Here is a 23680-nt window from a genome sequence, read left to right as displayed (position 1 = left end):
GGAAAAGAAGAGGCAAAATAGAAGTTTTGTTCTGAAGAGAGAAAAGAGTGATAGGTTTTAAAAATCAGTGTATGTTAATTTTGCTGTATTTTCTCTGCATGACTCTTACTTCAGAGAAAGGTTGACTGCTCTAAACCAAGTCTGTTGTTAATAAAGCCCAAGTTTGTCATAGGTGATTGAGATGGGGATGGATAAGGAGTAGAAAAAATTACAAAAATAGAAACTTCTTACTTGCAAGTGATAGAATTTGTAACTCTGCTTAGCACATCTTTTATTCAACAAATCATTGTCGAGCTCATGGTAACTTTGAAGGGGACACAAAGGAGGGTGAGGCATAGTCCCTGACCTCCAGGTATTTGTAGCAGTGGGTCAAACCACTAAGTAATGGCACCTGAGAGTAGAGAAGAATACTGAACTTATTCCTGAAGGATGGGTGGAATTTGAATTGACAGAGAAAGAGTAATGGCATATTCTGAACCTGGGAAAGAACATGAGGAATGATTTGAGGTTTCAAGTTAGTCCTGAATGGTTGGTTTGACCAGAACATGTGAGTGTGGCTTAGGATGAGGTTTAATAGGAGTTTGAGAGCCACCGTAAGCCCTTGGTTATGGAAGTAACTTGATAACTATGATTAGGAGCACAAATCTGGTAGTGGTTTAGAGGCAGATTGGCAGAGGCAAAGACATGAGTTAAAATACAGTTATGCCAAGAGCCCATGTAGAGTGAAGAAAATGGAATTAGCATAGAATGGGTAGATCTAAGAGACTCAGCAGAAAACTCTCCAGATTAAAAAAATGATTTAGTAGAGTTAATGGAAGAGAAGGAAGATACACAATAAATAAGGTCTGAGTCTCAAATGCTACTATTCAAAACTGAACTGACACGCAAATTTGATATTATTTACATACGCTTGTCCTGAGTCATAGAAACTGGGCTAGAATTGAGGTTACTTTTGCCAATTTAGCCAGTTATCATTTTATTTTTTTCTTTATTTTTTTCCCACTTGTTAGGTAGCATTCTTCATGCATTCCCATAGTTCTTTCATCAGTTACGTATTGAATTGTCTTCAAATGATCCTCCAGTAGATGCTCCAGTGAGTGAAAAGTCAAAGTTTTCACCAAAATGGCATAAATAGAGAAGGTTAAAACCTCTGTTAGGATTGGCTTCCTTCTTTCTCTTGGATAATACAGGATAACTGTATTTGAGAGCTCCTTTATGACTAATGATCTACAATGAATGCTAGTATTAGTGAGGAGGAGGGAAGGGGAAAGTGTAAGGTTAGACCACTTCAACATTAGCCATTTTGAATCCCTCTGTTCTGGCTCATCGTGCAGTGGATATTGATGCACCAGTTTGAGCAAGCAAGGGTCTGATAGATGGAAGAGGCAGTCTCTCTGACATGCTTATTCTCTTTATCCATCCTCAATAAACCAACTTAATACTTTAATGACCACAAAGCACTTATTCCAAGTGCATCCCTTGCCCTGAAACATACCCAGACTTAGGTACTCAGCAGTGGGCAAATACAATCAAAATATTTTTTCAATAGATAGACACTTTTAAAAAATATAAATCTCTAAATTTGCATTATGAGCAAATACCACGGTATAAATAGAGCATATCTGCTGTGCCAGGTATTTGACCATGGATTGGTCAGCCCATATGGCCTGGGACAGTTTCCCACTGGCAACACATGCCCTTGGCTCCATGGACATTCCTAGCATATTCCAGATATAAAAGCACCTGTGTGAGAAGTTAAAGCACTTACAATAAAATTGGTAAATTGAGCATATGCATAAATTCATCAATATTGGTATAATTAAGTATAGGATTCTATTTTGTTGTTGAACATCAGGAGTATCTAACTTAGTTCTCTAGGTTTACTGATATAAGGTGACATTTGTGGACAAATGGTTATCCCAGCCCTTTGACACAGGCTGGAATCCTCTTGATTCTCATTTTCAGCTCCCTTGGGTATTATCCCATTTTCTATCTCTGCTGGTTTCTGTGTGGAAATAACTCTTCCAACATTTGTTCTGGGTTTTTCTGTTTTCTTTGTTGACAAAACTCATGTGTTTATATTGAGGCTTTAATGCATTGAGTTTTCTTGTCCTCTTATTTTATCTATTTTTACTTTATGTTGAAAATGAATTCAATAGTAATAATTAATAAGAATAACTACCTTTGAGAAATGTGACAGGTTTGGTGCAAAGAGATTTACATGTATGTTCTTATTTAGTGCTCTCTACTAACCTATGAGGTAAATACTATTTTATTCATATTTTCCACTTGAGAAAATGAGGCTTAGAGAGTTTATGAGACATAATCAAGGTCTCATATGTAGCAAGATATAGGGGCAGAACTCAAATTCAGGATAGCTTGTTTCTAAATCCTACTAACTATGAGCTATTACTATATCAGCACATTTATGGATGATCCATATTTGAAATGTAACTAATACAGATATGTCCAAAATTAAAGTTGTTCAAAAATTATAGCATAAAATATTGTCCATATAAATATTCATCTCTATATACCAAATGGTTAGTCTAGTAATGCACAAGAAAATAAATTTATTTTTGCTAAAATGATCAAAAACATAATATGATATTGGGTTTAGCAAATTCTTTTAAAAATTTACCCATAAAGACTCCTTCAATGTTTTTTAGGAATTCAAGTACAAATTATTAAAAATTATTTAAAGAATTTGTATAATGCCCCAACTTGGTTGGCATACCAGATACAAAAATAGTCTGCCTTTTAGTTAATCCAGTAATGACTAAAGTAATTTATATTTACAAATAAGAGCAGTAGCAAATAAAAATTACAGCCAATTTCCTACAACACTGATGATGCACTGATAAAACATGTCTTTTCTAACAATTGTGGGAATTTCAAAACTGCATGTGTCAGGCACAAAGGAGCATTGTTATATAGCCAAGCGTTGCACAGCAGCCAAGCTTCTTTGTAGAATGTTGAATGAGAATCTCTAAAAATGTGGTAATTCTAGTATCTGAATACTAAATTTTATAACTCTTAACAATTGTAGATTGTTAGTAGGTAGTTCTTGTCACAAATAAAAATCAGAGTGTGTAGAGAGATATGCCATTTGTCTATTAGAGCTCAAGAAGTGTCTTACTGTTTTCGTCACTTCATGTCCTATCATTAGGATCTGTCAGTCCAGTATCCTGGCCAAAAGTGGTCAGGGCAAAAAGAACAGGAGGCTAGATTTTACACATTTGTTAGTTTATATGTTTATTTAGAGAAGAGGGAAGATAATATTGATATTAACCTTTTACCTTTAGAGTATACACTAGAATTTATGGAGTATTTCTTCAACTCATCTTGATTTTGATTTAAGCACCCATAAGTCTGGTAGGTAGGGTGGTTGCCAGCATTAGCATTTTATAAACAAATGTAACATCAAACTTGCTAATTCCTCACCTTTTTGACTGTCTCTACCCTCCTTTTTGCCTGTGGGATAAAGTTTAAACTTCTTAACTAGCCATATAAAACCCTTCATAATCTGGTCCCTGCCTACTTTCTGAATTTAATCTCTTTTGTAAACTATTGCATATTTATTTGCCAGCTTTCTTCTGTCTTCTAAACATGCTAAATACTTGTGGCTCTGTTAATCGTGGTCAGGATTTCCCAAATTTTGGATTTAATGAGTTAGAAAATTACCAAATAAATTAATAAATGGACAGTGTTGATCATTTTGTATTTTGGCAAGTAAGGAAATTATAAAATACAACCATTCCATTTTAGACTTTACATGTTAACATCAAAATATGTAAAGGACATAATCTCAAAAAAAAAAAAGGCTGCTAATTAAAATAAAATATGAAAGCCTCACTCATGGCCTATATTTTCCTTATTTTGCCAGAGACTATTGAAAAAAATTGTTCTGGACTGGCACTGGCTTGTGGTGTTCAGGAAATTTGTGTCTGTACACACTGTTTTCTCTGTCAGGAATTCCCCAATATTCTCATGCCTCTAGCCTTTGGTCTCTGTCCCACTAAATCTTAGTCCTTCAATTCTCAATTTACACATCCAGCTTAGAAAATCTTTTCCCATCGCCCTCCACCTGTTCTCTCCCATCCTACGCACCCCTCCATTTATCTCTTCTTGGTGGTGTTCTGTGCATCCTCTTCCATGCACCAATAACATCCTGGAGTTATTTGCTGCTTTCTCTGGCCAAGACCATGAGATTCTAGATGACAGAATGCATCTTATTTACCCTCATTTTCAAAGTTTAGTATATGGTCTTTTACACATAGTGCGTATTAAATATTTAATAGATGATTGAATGAATGAGTGAAAAAATCAGTAAATACCTGGGTAGTTTTCATGCCCTTTCTTTGTGTCTTATTTGTCTGCTGTGACCTGCAATTTCAAGCACAGAGGATTTATTCAAACAAACACACTCACTGAATTGAATTAATTTGAGTTTTGACCTCATCAGTTCTTCCATTTTTCTTTGTCAAGGAAAATTAATTATGTTCTCCATTATCAGAGTGTATGAGAACAGTTTGCAGCTGCTGTCTGCAATACTCCATGGACTATAATGCTTCTCTCGGCTTTTTAGGTCAATCTGTGTTTTTCTTTTAGTCTGTTCATTTTTGGTTCACCATGTTGGTTTACACATTTTTATTTATTTTTATGGCAAAAGGAATGTTAAGACATGCTATAAAGTACATATGGAGAATATTCAGCATTTTTCGTAGTCTGATCTTTCTAAATCCACAGAGGCTTATGACGCTTTGCCATTTCATTGTTATTTCTTTCAAAAATATGCACATTTTTTGCCCTTTAAAAAAATTTGTCAAAATATCTTTATCCAGAAAAGATAGCCACAGCTTTTCATATGATTCAGGGGTGATACGAGCACCTCATTTGGGGGTTTATGATTCCTAGGCAATATGAGTTACTGGGTTGAACATTTTCCCAGCTCACAACATGGCTGTGACTCCTGTTATTTCGCTGACTCTTGCTCCATCACAGGGGAACATGCTTCTTTGCCTTTCTCATAGAGATACCCCCTGTAGACAGAGAATTGCTGAGAGCTTTCCTTTAAGGTTGAACAGCCATGAAAAGCTCAGGCAGGCTTCAGCCTGGGCTTGGATCAATGCCTTGGAAGAAACATGAGTTCCTCTTCTTGAAACTATTCCTAGAATTCTCATTTGTTATGAAAGTAATCTGTTTTTTATAGAGTCAGAATAATAACAACCACAACTACTTATGAGCACTAGCTAAGTACTGGGTACTTTATACACCTTATTCACAATTCTTTCATTTGTCATCAACTAATTTTGTCCTTATTTTATAAATGAGAAAGCTGAAAGCAAGTGTGTTAAGTGGTTTGGCCAAAGCCATGCAGCAGCGAGTGGCAGAGTTAAAGCCACATGACCCCAAAACCTCTGTTGTTTCCATTACACAATGCTGCCTTCCTTATCAGCCAACCTGGATCACTTCTATGTGGTTTTGTGCTGCTGCTTAACTCTTTTTAAGAGAAATAAATTAGCCAACACACAAGATTGTATTGAAAACTAAATGAGGTAATATGTATATAAGAAGACCTGGTATAGTGTCTTGTGCATAGTGAGAACTGAGTTTTTTTCATAATTCCTTCCTTTTCCTCTATGTCTTCCTTTCTTTACTGACTCAATCCTATCCACCCACCCCCAACTTTAGACATCTCCTTATGGCCCATCCTAGGTCTGCTCTGTTTTGTATCTCTTTAGGAGATATTATTAGTTCTCTTGTCAGTATGAGAAATATGGCTATGCCCCAATCTTTCTTTATTATTAGAATAAAAAATGCTAAGAACCAAAGTTTGAGCCTTAGGATATAAGTATATTTAGGTGATGAGAAGAAGTGCTGTTCTGTCAGGAAGAGAGGACAAGAAAATAGAGAGGATGTGATTGGGTAAGTTCATATGCTGCCATGGTTGCAAGAAGGAAGTCGTCGGTCAACAATGTCAAATACCAGAATGATCATAATGAGTAAGAATTGAGGAAAGGCCATTTGATTTCATTTGGTGATTTGGATGTATTTGAAGAGCTTAAAGTGGGCAATTTCAATGAAAGTGATGGGCTGGAGGCAAGTGAAAAAGTTGGTGAAAAAATAGAGGCAATAGTGTTTTGAAATGTTTGGTTTGTGGCCCTTCAAGAGATTTTAGCATATTTTAAAGAGATGGCATATTTGTGGGAAATTGTTTTTTTAGCTTAAGACAGAAGTTTTTATGAACAGAAATTAAGGATTTAGTTAAGAAGACTTTGAAGAAGCTAGAGAGCAGGGATAATTGATCAATAAATCTATATCAGTTTTGAAGAAAATCTTGATAACATCGGGACCACAGGGAGAAAAAATGTTAATCATATTTTTCTTTCTGGGGTCATATTATTTTTTAACTTTTAATTTCTTCTTTATCCTTTATAATATTTCTGGCTTTTCTATAGCAAGCATCTATTACTTTTTATTTTTTTAATAGCTCTTATAAATTATTCAGATTTAAAATGACTAATTGATATGCGTTCACAGAACTAAAAAAGCTATAGAAACATATAAGATGAAAATCGAAAGTGCCCACATACCCCAATTTTTCATTTCCATTTCTTTAGAGCAACTACAATTAAAATATTTCTTGGCAGCCTTTCAGTTTATAAACATTTATTTTTTTAATTGAAATATAGTTAACATATAATATTATATTAGCTTTAGGTGTACCACGTAGTGATTTGACATTTAAATACCTTACAAAATGATCACCACATTAAGTCTAGTAACCATCTGTCACCATACAAGTTATTACAATATTATTGACTGTATTCTCTATGCTGTATGTTATATTTCCATGACTTATTTAATTACTGGAAGGTTGTACCTCTTAATCCCCTTTGCCTTTTTCACCCATTCTCCCACCCTGCTCTCCTGTGGCAACTATCAGTTTGTTTTTTGTGTCTATGAGACTGTTTCTGTTTTGTTTGTTCATTTATTTTGTTTTTTGGATTTCACACGTAAGCAAAATCATATGGTAATTGTATTTCTCTGTCTGACTTATTTCACTTGGCATAATGCCCCCAAGTTCTATCCATGTTGTCTCAAATAGAATGATTTAATTATTATTATTTTTTTATGGCTGAGTAATATTCCATTGTATAAAGATACCATCTCTTCTTGATCCATTCATCTATTGATGGACACCTAGTTGCTTCCATATCTTGGCTATTATAAATAGTGCTACAATAAACTTAGGGGTATGTATATCTTTTGAAATTAGTATTTTCATGTTCTTTGGATAAATACCCAGAAATGGAATTGCTGAGTTGTATGGTAATTCTATTTTTAATTTTTTTTGAGGAAACTCCACACTGTTTTCCATAGCAGCTGCATCAATTTATATTCCTACCAACAGTGCAAGAGGGTTCCCTTTTCTCCACATCCTTGCCAACAGTTGTTATTTGTTGTCTTTTTGATGACAGACATTCTTATAGGTATGAGCTGGTAGCTCATTGTGGTTTTGATTCACATTTTCTTGATTTTTAGTGATGCTGAATCTCTTTTCGTATGTCTGTTGGCCATATGTTTGCTTTCTGTGGAAAAAGGTCTCTTCAGGTCCTCTGTTTATTTTTTAAATCAGGTTGTCTATTTATTTTTTATTATGAGTTGTCTGGGTTCTTTATATATTTTGGATATTAACCTCTTATTAGGTATGTCATTTGTAAATATCTTTTCCTTTTTAGTAGGTTGCCTTTTATGTTTTAAAATCAGAAAACATTATCAAAAAATCATAGATAAAGAAGTTAAATGTGAAAGGGTAAGACTACATGGTTTTCTGACCCCTTTTCAAAGACTAACAATATTATAAGAGAAGAATATAAACAGAAATAAACTTGTAAAAATGAAAGGAATGGAAAAGGAGACAATAGCCAACAAAAGACATCAATAAAATTTTAGATGAAAAGCAGATGGCCCAGCGCTATCTAACTAGAAGGGTACAGAAATCTAAAGCTTGAGTGCTTGCAGCAGGGAAAGCCAGCAAGAAGGAAGCCAGTTCATGTTGCAGAATTCCTGAAAGACTCAGCACTAGGGGTGAGTGCTAATGAGACTAAAAAAAAGGGGGATTGGTTGGAAGTGTTCCAAATCTCCCTTTACCCATAGACACAAGAGTTGCCCTTGTCCATCTGTTAGAAGACTGAAGATGAAACAGAGAGACCCTGGACTTGGGACATCAGCTGAAAACGAGAATTAAGAGAAAGATTGTATTCTGAAGAGTAAGATCTCAGCCGCCCGTTTTCACTTAGCTCCCAGAATGTTATCGACTAGGCTTATACCTTATCACGAAATTGGAAGATTCCTATCTGGGGAAACTGACTAGTATAAGAGAAAAGGCTGTGAATACTGACATTTGGGGATCCTTTGGTGAAATGGCTGGGTCCCTGCTGGATCACACTCTGATGAGGCCCAGCAGTTGGTAAGCACTATCCAAGCATAAAGAGCTTTCATTAGTACCTCATTCTTAAATGTGAATGGACAGCTGTGGATCAGTAAACATTTCTAGAAAGCTTCTAAGATGAAAGATGGAGTCCAAAACAAACGAATAGAAAACACACACGTGAAACAAACAATGCAGGAAGCAGAGGAACACATAACAAATGATTCTCACAAAGAAAATACATTGCATTTACAAAGGTTAGGAAGCTATGAAAATAAAACTTTTTGAAGATAAGAAAGAACATTCTGATATTAAAAATGTGGTAGTAAAAATTAAAAGGTAGCTTGATGGATTTGTAAAATAATGTTTAAGAAATAATCCCTCAAAAAGTAGAAAAGAAAAATAAAGAGGTAAAAATGTAAAGAAGGTGAGAAGTTCAGTTAGTAGGAATTTTAGAAAGAGAAATATAAAAGAAGGGGAGGGTAGCAGTTTTTAAAGAAATAATAGAAGGCTATTTCTAGAACTAAAGGACTTGTTTCCTGGTTGTAAGGGGCCAAGTGTCCAGCACAATGAATGCAAAAAAGACTTGTCCAAGGTATATTGTTATGAAATTTCAGAACCCCCAATTTAAGATCTTAAAAACTTTCAAAGATGAAAACTAATTATAATCAAATAATTTGCTGTAAGAATGATGTCAAATTTCTCAAAAGAAACTGGAAGTTAAAAATAATGGACAGTGCCTTCAAAATCTGATAAAAATTATTTCTAAACTAGAATTTTGTATCCAGTCAAACTAAGAAGTATTTTCAACATTTAAAGACTCAAAAAAATATACTTTGATTGCACCCTTTCTCAGGAAGACAATGGAGTATATGCTACACCAGAATGAGGAAATATTAAGAAAGACAAAAAAATGGATAAAAGAAACAAATGCATACAATTCAGAAAAGAGGCAGTTTCGAAGATGACAGGTATTTATGGAGACTAGCAAGAAAGCAGCCCAAATTAGAGAAGGAGGACAGAAAGCTCTAGATGAGATGTCCCCAAGAAAAAAAATTGAACTGATTGATTTCTTGTCGTGTTTGACTAAATTGAGAAAAACTTACAGTTCTTTGAAGAATTAGAAAAGTACATGAAAAATGAAGGAAATGAAAAGTGTTATTAGTTAATAACTAACTCCAGGAAGATCACATTTAAAAAAGGCTACAAGAAAGAAATATAGTGATAGTACATTACATTGCTCAGCTATTAAATAACACTTAGAGACTTATACTACTATGAAAATAATTGCTTTAACTAAAAATTTTCCTTTAATTCTGTGGGGAATGTAGGGTGAAGAAAAATTGATTCATGTCTGTTTGGGGTAGGATTAGAAAATGATATCTTCACCTTTCATATTAATAAGTAGTAAGATAGTATAAAAATTTGGAAAATAAAAATAGCACTATATGAATTATAATCAGAAATATGAAAACCATTACCTTTTTGGTCTAGACATGGAGAGATGAATATGAAAGGAAACTCATGTTTTTATTGCCTTATAGTAGTTTAAACTCTGTACCTATTTTGCTAAAAATAAATTAAAAAAAATCAAAGATGGTATAACATCTTTTTTTGAAGCAAGAAGAATCTCATTAGTATTTACTCTTTAATTCAGCAAATACTTCTAAATATTTATTCCAGAAAACAATCATAGATATGTTCACACATCTAAGTATAAGAATGTTTACCACAGAATGCTTTGTAGCATCAGTAAATTGTAACCAGACTAAACTCCCATTTCAAGAGGGCAAGCACTGAGCTTATTTTGTTTACTGCTGTATCTTTTGTCTCTAGAATTGTATTGGATACATACTAAGTACTCAATAAATATTTATTGAATGACTAAAGGAATAATTGAATTTGCATAGGAAAAATGCGCACAAAGCAATCTATTAATAGTTGCTCTGTGTAGAGGGATTATCGTGATACTTATTTTTGTCTATTTTTCTAATTTATATTTTTGAGAATTTCTAAAATTAATGTTTTAAAATTATAAATTTCTAAAATTTCAAAATATAGTCATTAGCATTTAAAAAATAACCATTAAAAAAGAGTAGAAGCAATATCAGTTCATGGAATTGAGGCTGAAATAGTCTTATATCTGTATTGTATTTACTTCTCAACTTCCTGACCACTCACCAAAAAAATACTTAATGGGTCAAAATAATTTTCATTGTTTGATAAGTAGAAGCATACATTTTTATGTAATTACAAAAATGTTCTTGATACTGAATTCAAGGAAGGAGTTATCATGTAGGTAAATAGGACCATGGCTATGTTATAAACGCTATCTTCAACTTTATTTTTATAGAAAATTGAACGCTGTTCTTTTATGTCGCTGTTTCTTACAGTGACCCTTAATAAAAGCATAACTCTGTAATGTAACTTGGTGGAGGCATTTCTACAACAGGGTTAGTTAATTCAGAAACTTTTCAACTTTTACATAGCTTACAATTTCAAAAGTTGTTTTTAAGTCCAAAATAACCAAAAGAATTTTTAACTTCATGTTCCCCAATATATTTCTAGAGTGAATCTGTCCTTTGAAAGCATTGTTCTGCTGTTTTTAGGTTCATAACCAATTAGATACATTTTCCCCAAATGGTTAGGTTTTGTCTGCACTGAAGGATTTTGAGGCAGCTGAACTCTTTCCTTGATCTCCTCAGATGTTGTGAGGGATTTCTCACAATGGGTACTCCATAAACGCTTGCTACTACCCTCTCTACTGGGCAGATTCAGAATGACCTTAACATAAGGAAGCAGCCATGGCTTGCTACACATTTTCATCAGCAGTTCTTCCACCATTTAAATTTTTTCATAATGCTCTACCATTACCCTGAATTATCATTGGGTTAATAGGAATTTGAAAGCTATGCTTTTTTCTTTAAAAAAAAAAAAAAAGAAAGAAACCATTTTTGTGCTTCTCCCAGTTGTGTGTAGTCTCATTAATCTCTGAGCACTGAATACCTTTAGTTTTCAGCCTTATTCTTTATTGAGGAACTAAAAAACTGCCAATTTCATTTATCATTTTCCTTCTCTTTTGCTAATTGTTGTTTCTTTATTCACTTTGTCAAATGACTCATTCCATCTATACTTGTAATATCCTTATTTTCTCAATGCTTTCAGTTTTGAAAAATCATCTCTGCTTTTGTTTCTATTTCCAAGGCTACACCTCTCTTTAACTGTTGCTGTCAACTCTCTCAATACCTCTGCATTTTTCTATCACTGTGGGGATCAGTGATATTCAGAAACCAATTCAAGATTAAGTACAAATGTAGCGAACATAGCAATAAGGTGAGGGATGATGAGTGGTTGAGATGAAATGTCTACCTGATTGTTTTCATGATATGTTGGTGGTAAACTGTGTTGGCACGTTTGACCCAAAAAACAGCTCTATTCACATCTATAAAAGTTTAAAAGAGGATGTTTAAAAAGAATTACTTTATTTAATGCAAATAGCTGACCTGCTCATGATTCGACTTGATAAGAGAAAGAATATAAAGACTCCGAGGAGAAAAATTATCTACCATATCCCTTTGCCTCTCTCAAACATCTATTCCTTTAATCACACATTTAATGGGAACTAGATTACAGTCAATTAAAGGTTGTTGACAATCTGAAATGCTGATATTCTGTGCTGAGTAAAGAGCACCCCATATGTTTTAGACAAGCAGGTGGCACAGTAAATATTCTGTTAAGAAAACTGAGAATCCCTGGCTTGTGTTATTGCACAGAGTTCCATCTTGTGGAAATGGGTCATAACAGAAAGCCAGAATTTTTCTCAGAAAATAATTTTTGAATCTGTTCAAATACTGGAACAGTTATAGAAATACTAAAGGTGTGTGCCATAAATCATGGAAGAGACAATTATAGTGTGGAAAAATTTTAGAACAAATGCTCCAGTCCTGCATCTATCTGGTAGGCAGTGGAGCTGAGGTGAATCTGAGGAGCTTAACTCCTAGACTTCACTTTCTAAAATTTACCACTCCACTGCTCATCTTAAAACAATGTTTGTTGGTTTAGTTCCCTAGTTTAGAAAAATCTGTATAATTTGAAAATCTCATAATGCAATTTCTACAATTTTTGTCTCCTTTTCATTTGCTTTCCTTCCATTAAATTCTGCTCATCTTTCACAGAATAATCTCAGATCTAGATGTCATTAGATCAAGAAAAGAAAAGATGTTTCTGAATAGAGTTCTAGATTTAATACATAATGTCCAGCCTCCTAGGAGCACCGCTGCTCATAACGTAAAAAAAAATCCCGCTGTATTCCTCTCTGCTGTGTAAATTTATGCATTGGAGAAACAGCTCACTTTTACATCAATGTAATTTATAATTTGGAGTATTTGCCATTTGGGCACAAGTTCAAAATTCAGTGGAGTATGGAGGTTTATGTGTGGACTGGTGCTTCTGGTCCAGACCTCATTTTCAGAACCTCATGGTCCCACAGATGGCTACCCAACTATTTCTTTGAGTGGATGCACCTGCCCCCTCCCTGTGCTCCTACCCAAGGCTCCAAAAGTGAATTAGTTGCATTCTTCCAAACCTGTGTTTTAGTTTCAGACCACTGAAAATATCCTATACAAATTTGGTATATATCCATTTAGCTCTTTTATTGTGATCCTGTGAATAGACCAAGAGAGAAGTAATTTTATTCATAACGATTAAACATATATAACTGGAAGTTTTTCTTTGTCTTTCAAATCCCTCCATTCTCCAAAAGAAGGAAAAATCCAAAAATAGTTTGTATAATGGTTTTTCTCATGCTTAAGCATAATTTTAAGTGATTATTAGGGGAGTAAAAAATAGAGAACCTTATAGAGTAAAATTGCTCTGATAAGTGAGCAATGTGATGGAGAGAGGGCAAGCTTGCAGGTGGTTAGAAGAGATGACAGAACTGTGTCCAGGGGAGAGACAGATATCCACTGAGAGATTTTATGACATTTCTGCCATGTGGTGACCTCCATTACAACTTCTTTAAAATGTCTTCGTATGATTCTGGAGTTGGATTTATTCCCTGTGAGTGACTGGGCTCCTTTGGATAGCACTCATTTGATTTGCTCAAGAAATATTTATTGAGCACATTCTATGTGCCCAGCACACTAGTGATGAGGGGTGGGAAAGGAAATACCTTGCCCTTTTAAATTCTAATGGAGAAGCAGGACAAATAAGATAACCAAAGTATGTGGGTAAGGAGGAGGTACGTTTTTCAATAGGGAGCTAAGAATGCATTGGATAAGTGACATTTGAGGAAAGACCAGAAGGAGGTAAGGAAACAAGTCGCAAGGATATCTGGGAGAAGAGCATTCAGGTAGAGCAAACAGGTGCAAATGCCTGAAAAGTCATGGAGAAAACCAGTAAAGCTGGAGTAAAGAGAACATGTGCGAGTGTGTGTGTGTGTGTGTGTGTGTGTGTGTGTGTGTGTGTGTGTATGGGAGGATCATGTAGGGCTGTGTACATGTGGCTTTTACTTCCGGTGAAAGAAATATAATCTACCTTCACCACCAACCTTCTCTGGCAGCATCCACAGACCCTCCAAAATCCAACTCCAAAATCATACAAATCCAATTCCGCCATGTGGCCTTGTCTAATTTACTTAAGTAAAGTTTTATGATGGAGACAAGGGGCTATGATAAAGGGGTCTGGATTTCAGGGTCCACAGTGGTCAGGAGACCCAAAGAATGTTTTGTTCCCCAGTTTTATTGAGAAATTATATATATATAATTATATATATATATATATCTCACTGCATAAGCTGAAGGTATACAGCATGATGGTTTGATTTACATATATTATGAAATGATTACCATGATAGGGTCAGCTAACATCCATCTTCTCCTGTAGATACACTAAAAATAAAAGGAAAAGGAAAAATATTTTGCCATATGATGAGAACTCATAGGATTTACTCTCTTAAATTTCCTATATATCATACAGCAGTATTAGCTATAGTCATCAGGTTGTACTTTACATCCTTGGTATTTACTTATCTTACAACTGGAAGTCTGTACTTTTCACTACCTTCCTCCTATTCCCTCTCCTCCCTCTTCCCACCTCTGGTAACCACAAGTTTGATCTCTTTCTATGAGTTTTATTTTATTTTTTTTAATTTCACCTATAAGTGAGATAATACAGTATTTTTTTCTCTGTCTGACTTATTTCACTTAACATAATGCCTTCAAAGTCCATCCATGTGTCACAAATGGTAGGATATCCTTGTTTTTTTTTTTTTATGGCTGATTAATGTTCTATTGTGTGTGTGTGTCTATCTGTATCTATATATCTCTCTCTATATCTATCTACGTGTGTGTGTGATCTATCTATCTATCTATCTATCTATCTATCTATCTATCTATCTATCTATCTATCTATCTATCACAATTTTATTCATCCATTCATGAACACAAGTTTTTTCCATGTATTGGCTATTATAAATAATGCTTCTGTGAACATAGTGGTATAAATATCTTTCCAAGTTAGTGTTTTCATTTCCTTTTGACTATATTCCCAGAAGTGAGATTACTGATTATAAAGGTAGTTCTACTTTTATTTTTTGAGAAACCTCCATACTGTGTTTTCTAGTGGCTATACCAAGTTACAATACTACTAACAGTGCACAAGGCTTCCCTTTTCTCCACATCCACTCCAGCATTTGTTATCTGTCTTTTTGTTGATGGCCACTCTGATAGGTGTGAGGTGGTAGCTCATTGTGGTTTTAATTTGCATTTCCCTAATGACTAGTGAATTCAGCATCTTTTCACGTATCTGGTGGCCTTTTGTATATCTTCTTTGGAGAAATGTTTATTCGAGTTCATTGCTCATTTTTTAAAATTGGGTTATTCGTTTGTTTGTTTGTTTGCTATTGAGTTGTATGAGTTCTTTATATAATTTGGATATTAGCCCTTTATCAGATATATGACTTGCAAATATTTTCCCCCCATTCTGTAGATTGTCTTTCTCTTTGTTGATTGTTTCTTTGCTGCGCAGAAGCTTTTAGTTTGATGTAATCCCACCTGTTTATTTTTGTTTTTGTTTCTTGTACTTTAGGTGTCATATCCAAAAAATCATTACCAAGACCCATGTAAAGGAGCTTTATTCTTGTTTTCTTCTAGGAGTTTTATGGTTTCAGGTCTTACATTTAAATCTTTAATCTATTTTGAGTTAATTTTTGTGAGTGGGGTAAGATATGGATCCAGTTTAATTCTTTTACATGTGAGTATTTAGTTATCTCAGCACCATCAGACTATCTTTTCTCTATTGAGGTTTGGCTCCCTTGTTGTTAAATATTAGTTGACTGTGTGTGCTTGGATTTATTTCTGGTCTCTCAATTCTGTTCCACTCGGTTCCTGACAGGCTTTTAGTTAGAGGAGAATATGAAAATGGCCTGTAGAATGGTAGCAGGGCTTCCATTTGAGGGACAAGTAGAGAAGCAGCCGGCCTAGAAGAGTAAGGTGATTCAGCAAACCCTGGTTTTCCAGAAACTAAGGGAGCGAGGAGAGTTTTGCAAAGGTCGTGGTATTCAACTGTGTCAAATGCTACTGAGAGTTCAATTAAAATAATAACGTAAAAGACCTATGAGATTTACCAGTTAGAAGGCAGGTTGCTTACCAGTGTCTGAAATGATATAACTCATCTCATTTTATTTCTATTTAAAAGGGTTTCTTAGGGGCTGTTCTTTAATCTTGTCCCCAATTTTGGGAGTGCACCGTCTTTGAGTGCACTGGGTTCATTCTCTATTTCATACAGCTCATGTAAAGTCCTTTGTCATTGAACTTAACTACCTGATTGTTAAATCACTGTAAAGATACATTTCTGTTATAGCTGAATAGCTCAACAGTCTCCAAAGTAAGCCACCCCAGTCTTTTTTGGACCTGGATGTTTAAATCAACCAGTAATTCTGCAATTATAATAATTATTTTTACCTTTGGACATATTTCAGCTGCAACTGAGAGCTGATGTATTTTTCTTAAACTTTTTTTTTTAATTATGAAAAATTCCAGTCATGCATCTTGATAGCTGGAAGAGTGAATTAATAGTAGTCTAATCACCCTGGAGACACAGATGCTTTTGTGAGCTGGCTCTGAGGTAAGGCTGCACATCTCTGTGGGAATGACAAGTGAATGAGTCTACTGCTCACTTAACCTGCTGTTCTTTTCTCTCTCTATTTTCTCTCCTAGGAAACAGATGGAAGACTGCTGTGACCCCGCCCATCTCTTTGCTATGACTAAAATGAATTCCCCCATGGGGAAGAGCATGTGGTATGATGGAGAGTTTTTATACTCATTCACCATTGACAATTCAACCTATTCCCTCTTCCCTCAGGTTAGTATAGAGTTTATTGCCTTTTAATATTGTTTCTTACATGTCTTGATTTTATAGTTTTATAGGAAAGGTGTAATTGAGTTTGCCTAACTAATTGGATCTACTTCTTTTCACCTTCTTCCTTCTCTTCTTAATTTTAAATGTTTTTCTTTATAGTTGTCATTTTTTTGGTGAAGGAATCACATACTATTTTGATGCAAGGGCCGAAGTAGGATGCTATAGAGTTACAGTTTTCTTAGCCCTGATTTGAGTCATATGAGACTGAAGGAAGCAAGCAGAGAAGGAAGTAAGGACAGGGGATTGTGGAATTCTAGTGTTTTGAGGTTGGCTGTGAAATGATCTTGAAGATTTGCAATACTGGAATGTTGTCTTTGGGCTATTGTTACTCTCAGGGAGCGGGCACCGTATGGTCAGAAGTTTGCCTCTTAGAGCTCTCGAACCTTCTTCACCCTGCAGTTGGATTACTGCTATGGTACATATGGAGAGAAAGAATTTGACTATTTTCGAAGTGGTCTAAAACAAACTTTGCCTATTTAATGTTTTCTTGGTTTCTTGAGCATTGAAATCAAATATTCTACTAAATTATGTCTATGCAGCAAGTTAGGAAAAAAGAAAAAACATTTCATTCTAGGGAGCCCTAGCTGGGGAGGGGAGTGGTTCTTAGGTGAAATTGCTATTAGAGAGAAATCGAGAAATGAATCTTGGCCTCCCCAAGTCTTCTAGCCACTCTTGGTTTGGCCAGATGGTTGTGCAGAAAGAGAATTCATGGTCAGAGCTGGAAAACAGGACTGAACCTTTCATGTATTTGTATTAATTGCAAAGAGTCTTCAAAGGAAAGATCCTGTAAAGTTGAGGCACAGGCTCTCCCAGATCCAAGGTCACACTTTCTATGAAATAGCCCATATTTACTAGCTTGTCCTTAAGTGTTTTAATCTAATTTATTGTTTTTAGAATATAATGATAAATTACTTTTATTTTTTAATAAGAAATAGAAGATTTGGTCATTGTCAAGATTCTTGTGCTTACCCTCTCTTCTTTGTTTGCCCTTGGGAGACTTTCTAGCATCAAAGGAAATGATTAAGAGTCATAAAATGTGGAATTGAATTTTATCTACATCTCTTACCTAGTAAATGCCTTACTAAGTCACCTAATTCTTCTGAGACTCAGCTTTCTCATCTGTGCAATGGGGAGAGCAGCATCTGTCCTGCCACCTCTCAGAGTTATGGTCTGGATTAATGTAGATAATGCATGTCCAGGTACTTTATAAACTACAAAGCACTATGTATATATTAGGTATTAATATTGTTCTGGTTCATATATTGCCTCTTCAGATGGAGGAATAAAAAATATATTAGTCAGGGTTTCAGCAGAAAGATATTTCATATCAGAAATTAGGCACTTAAAAAAATCATTAGGAGAAAGGAGAAGTGGGAGTCAAGAGGTGGCTCCTGGAATTACTTAGTTCAAGAACCTACTGCCATAATTGTGGTTTAGGGATTAGAAAGCCCCAGCTGCCATTGCCATTAGCATGACCACAACTACCTCCAGTAGAAACAGGGCCAGGGAGATGGGTTCCAACTCACTTCCTCCTTTCAAATCTCTCTCGAGTGAATCTAGTGGGTAAGATTAATTTGCATCTGGAACAATAGTTGCTAAGAAGTCCAGGAGAGGCAGTTTTTAAAGCAAGCTTCAGCAGGGAGCTAGAAAAAATGTAGACTAGAAGGTGAGCGGCCAATCTACAGTATCCTTTTTGCACAAAGCCTGATATCAACTCGCTATGAAATGAAGAGATAAGTAAGCAACTGCCTTTAACAGCTCATCAAATAGAAACATTTAAAAAGAAATCCAAAATAGGCTTTTTATACATGAGGGCTTTTAGTCATACCAACTGACTTCAAACTTTGTGCTAGAAAACAGATTTGAAGAAAAGAGATGATTAAAGAAATACAAACTAGCTTCCCATCTTATCTGTCAGTTGCAGAAGGAGGAGAGCAGGAAACATTTCCTTTTTAAAGGGCAAGCACAGAATTCTGTGCCTCTTTGTGCTAGTTCCAAGACCAAGACCAATAATAAAGGAAAAAAAATGCCTTTTTCTTGGGAAGCAGAAGTCATTACATCATTGTGTGTGTGCACAGTCATTACAAATGGTTGAACCAATTTGAATAGATTTTTTAAAAAGTTATGTGTTATTTTTCTGTTGAGATTATGAAATGACTCTTAATTTATCAAAATCCTGGAAAATCAGTTTGCATCAACATTATTATTTCTTAGTGAACTATTTCGAGTTCGTTATCAGGAAGCTAAATTGCCAGTAATTGATGTGCTTCATTCGTGTTCCCTGTTGGATGAAAGTCATGTGTGCTGATTAGGCAGAAATGCAGATGAGCGAGCTAGGCTCAGTGTTGTCAGTTGAACAAAGCATCCCTCCTTTTCCTGAGTTTCAGCAAAAATAATGCCAAATCACTCATTCTCTAACTCAAATGTATAATTTTATTTTAATTATATGTTACACTTTTCTCTTAAATTCTCAATATATGTTAGCCATCATTATTGTTTTTATTCCTTTGCTGACTTTTATCCACTGTTTTTGTTATTGTTGTTGTTGCCAAGATGCAATACAAGATGCTCTGTGTGTTTTAAAGTTCTGAGTCAGGGCTGAAGGGTCCAGGAGGGTCCTATTGAAATGCTGAGCACTTTGAGATGCCATATTGAATCTCCTTAATTACAATATTTCTTATTTAGATCTCTCATGACTTCTCATAGCATTATTAGCAAATTTACTCAACTCCACCTCATATGCAGTTATCTATGTAACTATATATCTACATATTATAGTTTTCTTAAAGTCTATATATCTATATGTAACTATATATCTACATATTATAGTTTTCTTAAAGGAAAAAGAACAGTTTTTTTTATTTTTGTGCCTAGTACAGCACTTCCCACTCAATTTTCAGCTGCTCATGTTTGCCAAGGGAACTCTGTCTATGACCTACCTGGGCTGGATCACTGCAGTGCCCTTGCCTGAGCTATATGAGACCAAATAGGACATTTTGATGCAGCTGTTCTCTGTGTCTCTATAAATGTATTTTGGCAAAATATTGGTTAAATATTATTACTCACGAAGAGCCAAATTTTGACCCTCACATAGGTTTTCTATAATATTCAGTGTGTGTGTGTGTGTGTGTGTGTGTGTGTGTGTGTGTGTTCGGAGGGGACAGTAGGATGGTCAGTATTTCCACTTTGAGAATCCTCCCATCCCCTGTGTTGGGATGTACTCCTTCCTGATTTACCAAGAACTGTCCCTTTTAAGCCTGCCTGGTCCCATGTTTATAGATATTACCAAATAAATGGTATTTGGGCCTAAAACACATTTATGTTCAGAAAGAGCATAAATTTCCTTGGAAATGAGTGACAAAGTAGTAGGAATGTTAGTAGCAGCACATAACTGTGCTGATGTAATCTGAAAAATATTTCCTTTTGGTGTAATAAAAACACATTGGCTCATCATTCTATTACATTGCTCTGAATAGTCATGTGATGAAAATGATAAACTAGATTAGTCACTTTTCCTCAGACTAGCCACCCAAGGTCATATGTAAGAAATCACAAAACGTCACTAATGTACCCCAAATGGACACTCATTTCTAGCTCCTCTTGTTGCCCTAAGCTCTTTGACATGTTCCACTTGGCCTGGACCCACAGTCTTCTTGGCCCATGAAAAACCTAGAAGGGCATTTTGAAATAATTTTGTCAAAATGGCTTTGTTATATGAAAATACATGTTTTTTTTCCCCTTCACAATAATGTGCTTAATAGAATCCTCTCAGTTCCTGGATATCTCTGGATATCAATTATTCTTTTTCCTAACAAAATTTGGATCATACTGTATAATCTACAGCATTTGGTAGCTTTTTACTTATCAATATTATTGTAATCGTTTTCCAAAACACATACCTTTTCGACTACAAGGAAACTAAGAGGACTAATGGTTGGTAGGCATAGATTTTTGCTAATCATTTGCTAGTTAGGATTGTGTTGACAGGCTGGCATTTAGTTGCTTTATAACAGAAACCTGATGCAAGCGGTTAACCAAATACATGCTTATGTATCTCAAGCAATAATGAATTAGGAGGTGGGTAGTTCAGGGTTGGATGATGCTACACAGTGCCATCAAGCTCCTAGGATATTGCCTTTCTACTCAAACATCCTTAGCCGATGGCCAAGGAACCTTCCAGTTTGGGTTCAGGATCCTGCTGATATGTCATTAGTTAGGACCGAGTCACATAGGCATGTCTAGCTGCAACAAAGGCTTGAACTTTCAGTATTTCAGTTCTAGATAAATGAGCTTCATGGCCAGACCGTACTCTCTGCCTCAGTTTCTTCACATGCTATCTCTGTCCATACAACAACTCTGTGTGATTATCATTATTGTCTTCATGGGTGAAACTGAGACTGAGAAGGGTTAAATAACTTATTCGAGGGTTTAGAGCTGGCAGATAGAAAGGCAAGGAAATGAAACCTGGCCTGATATCAGCAGTTTTATTGTTTATTATTATTTTTTTAAAGACATGGGTTTTAGTAGATCAGTTGTTTAGTTTTATCACTCAGCCATCTTGAAACCATTTTAAGGTGTTTTACCTCTGTTATATGAATATCCTTAGAATAAATGGAGAAGTGTCTTTCATAGCTATTTGAGAGAAAAAAATGGATATAGATATGCAGGCTATAGGATTCTATACAATGTTTGAATTTCCCTTGACTTTGAGCTCCCTAACGGCCCACACCTAAAGGAGAAATAAGACCAATTACATTATTTTGGTTTCTATAATAGAGAAATCTAGGTTTTCAAAAGGAAGTAAAATTATTCTTTGCACATTACTTCTTTATTATAGGAATCTGGAACATAGTTCCACTACCATTAAATAATTTAGGCCATTTACTCTATCATTCTTGGCAAATGCAGGCATTAGAGAAATAGTGAATGGAGTCTAAAATCTAGGTTTTAAACCTGGCCTTTCTATGATGACATGTATGATCCCAGACAAGTCATGTAACTGTTTTCAGCCTGAATTTTATAATTTTCAATTCAAGACTAATAATACCTGATCTTCAGATTTCAATGTTATTAAGAAAATGTTAAAATGAGATTATAGATGTAAATGTAATGAATGTCCTATACAAACATATCATAATGTTACTGGTATTTTCTGCTTGAGCATTTATGACACATAAATAATCTCTAGGAATTTCAGTAACAACAAGAACTGATGGAGAAAAAAAAAAACACCACTAGAAAAGGGCGAGATCAAGTTTCCAGGCCAGTTAATGGTGAGAAGAGATAATTCTCTTGAATCTGAGTATTTAGTGAAATATAAGGTCATAATGGATACAGACTGCCAATCGTACAATTGTATCATTATAGTTAGAAAATAATTTCTATAAACTCAAAGTGCAATGTGAATTATTAATTTTCATTGAATTAAGATTGTGTATCTGAATAGTAGATAAACATCCACTATTCTTCAAATTGCTTTGTAACAGAGAAGATGAGAAGAGTGGATCATCATGGGGTTTCCAAGTACCTGTTATCTCCATAGGAAAGGAAAGCAAATGATTAGAAGTGAGATAGCACAACGGAGTTGCCCCACAGAGTAGCTGAAGAGTAAGGTGCCTTGTTTTTCAAAGAAAAACAAGAAATAATAATACCGTAATAGAAACAGAAGTGCTTAGAAAATAATTACAAATCAAGACCTTTCTCTAATGAAAATTCACAGGTTATCTATGGTTGAGAACAAAATGAAAATTAAATGTAAAGAATGGTTTATTGTGCCATGGTGTAGCAGTAACCACAACGTCTAAAATATTTGACGTTGTGTAAAATTTAGTTTAATGACTGATTATGGCTTGGGCATGTAGCTTCCTGGGAACAATAGAAAAGGATGCATGACATCGATTACCCCCAACTCAAATCTCATCCAGTAGGTCTGATGGAGTGATAACTTTTTTCAGAAGGTGTTAATGTTCTATTTAACATTTTCTTAGGGTTAGTGACATGACAGGGTGTTTTCGTGCAGGAAAGCTGGTTTGTCTTTATTTTTTTCTCCTTCAATGGATTTCTTCATCTTGATCTTCCTTACTGGCAAAAGTACAGGTAGAAAGGAATTTCCATTCTATTTTAATATAGTTTTGAGCATTTTTTATATACCAAGAGACCTCTATTACATTTTTGCTACTGATACGCTCATTCGCACCTTTTAATTCTATTAGAGAGCTCTTAAATGCATAAAGATACATTTCATTAACTTATAGAGAGGGGTATCAACACTGCATTTTCTCTGGCTTAATTAATTTGATTAGGAAATAAAAAGATACAAATGAGTTCAGAGAATGTTTTTTTTTCATGTTTGTATCTGTTCAAATCAATTCATTCTTTCTCTTCTGCTCATATACTTACAATCTATAGATTACATGGGATATAGCAAAATATTCTCATCCCTCATGGCCTGACTGGTCATACCCTGTTATTTCCAGGGCTGAGAAGTTCTGGGTAGACTTGCCCAACAGAATAGGAGAGGCGTGGTGTGGGGATGAGATAGGGGAGTGAACTTAGCTGTGGGGACTAGAAGGAAGTCAGAAAGGGTATTTAGATTCTTACCATAGGTAATTTTTAGCAGTAACCAGAAAGTACTAGGAGTAACACGATTTGCTAATAATGTGCAGAATTCAGAGATAAGGGATGAGTGAGGATGGAGCTCTACCCAGAATCCAGTTTAAACAGCCATTAACTTCAAATTCCTCGCCACTAGTCTGGAGGTTTTAGCAAATGGCAGCTTCCAGGAAGTACTGGTCAAAGAAGGCAGGAGACCCCCCCCCCCCCTTC

General features: G+C 35.1%; 1 protein-coding gene across 2 annotated transcripts in view; it reads left to right on the top strand.

Moving 5' to 3' along the window:
* ST8SIA1 (ST8 alpha-N-acetyl-neuraminide alpha-2,8-sialyltransferase 1) overlaps window positions 1-23680 on the top strand; it is a 110294-nt gene that overhangs the window by 16115 nt on the left and 70499 nt on the right. For both annotated transcript variants that reach the window (XM_006912680.2, XM_015590000.2), the window contains exon 2: window positions 16654-16798. In XM_006912680.2, the coding sequence (XP_006912742.1) occupies window positions 16654-16798 (145 nt within the window). The remainder of the gene's footprint in view (window positions 1-16653; window positions 16799-23680) is intronic.

Source organism: Pteropus alecto, unplaced genomic scaffold, assembly GCF_000325575.1.
Source record: "Pteropus alecto unplaced genomic scaffold, ASM32557v1 scaffold103, whole genome shotgun sequence".
Lineage (NCBI taxonomy): Eukaryota > Metazoa > Chordata > Mammalia > Chiroptera > Pteropodidae > Pteropus > Pteropus alecto.
The sequence above is the reverse complement of the archived record's forward strand: the minus strand, read 5'-3'. Positions and strand labels throughout refer to the sequence as shown.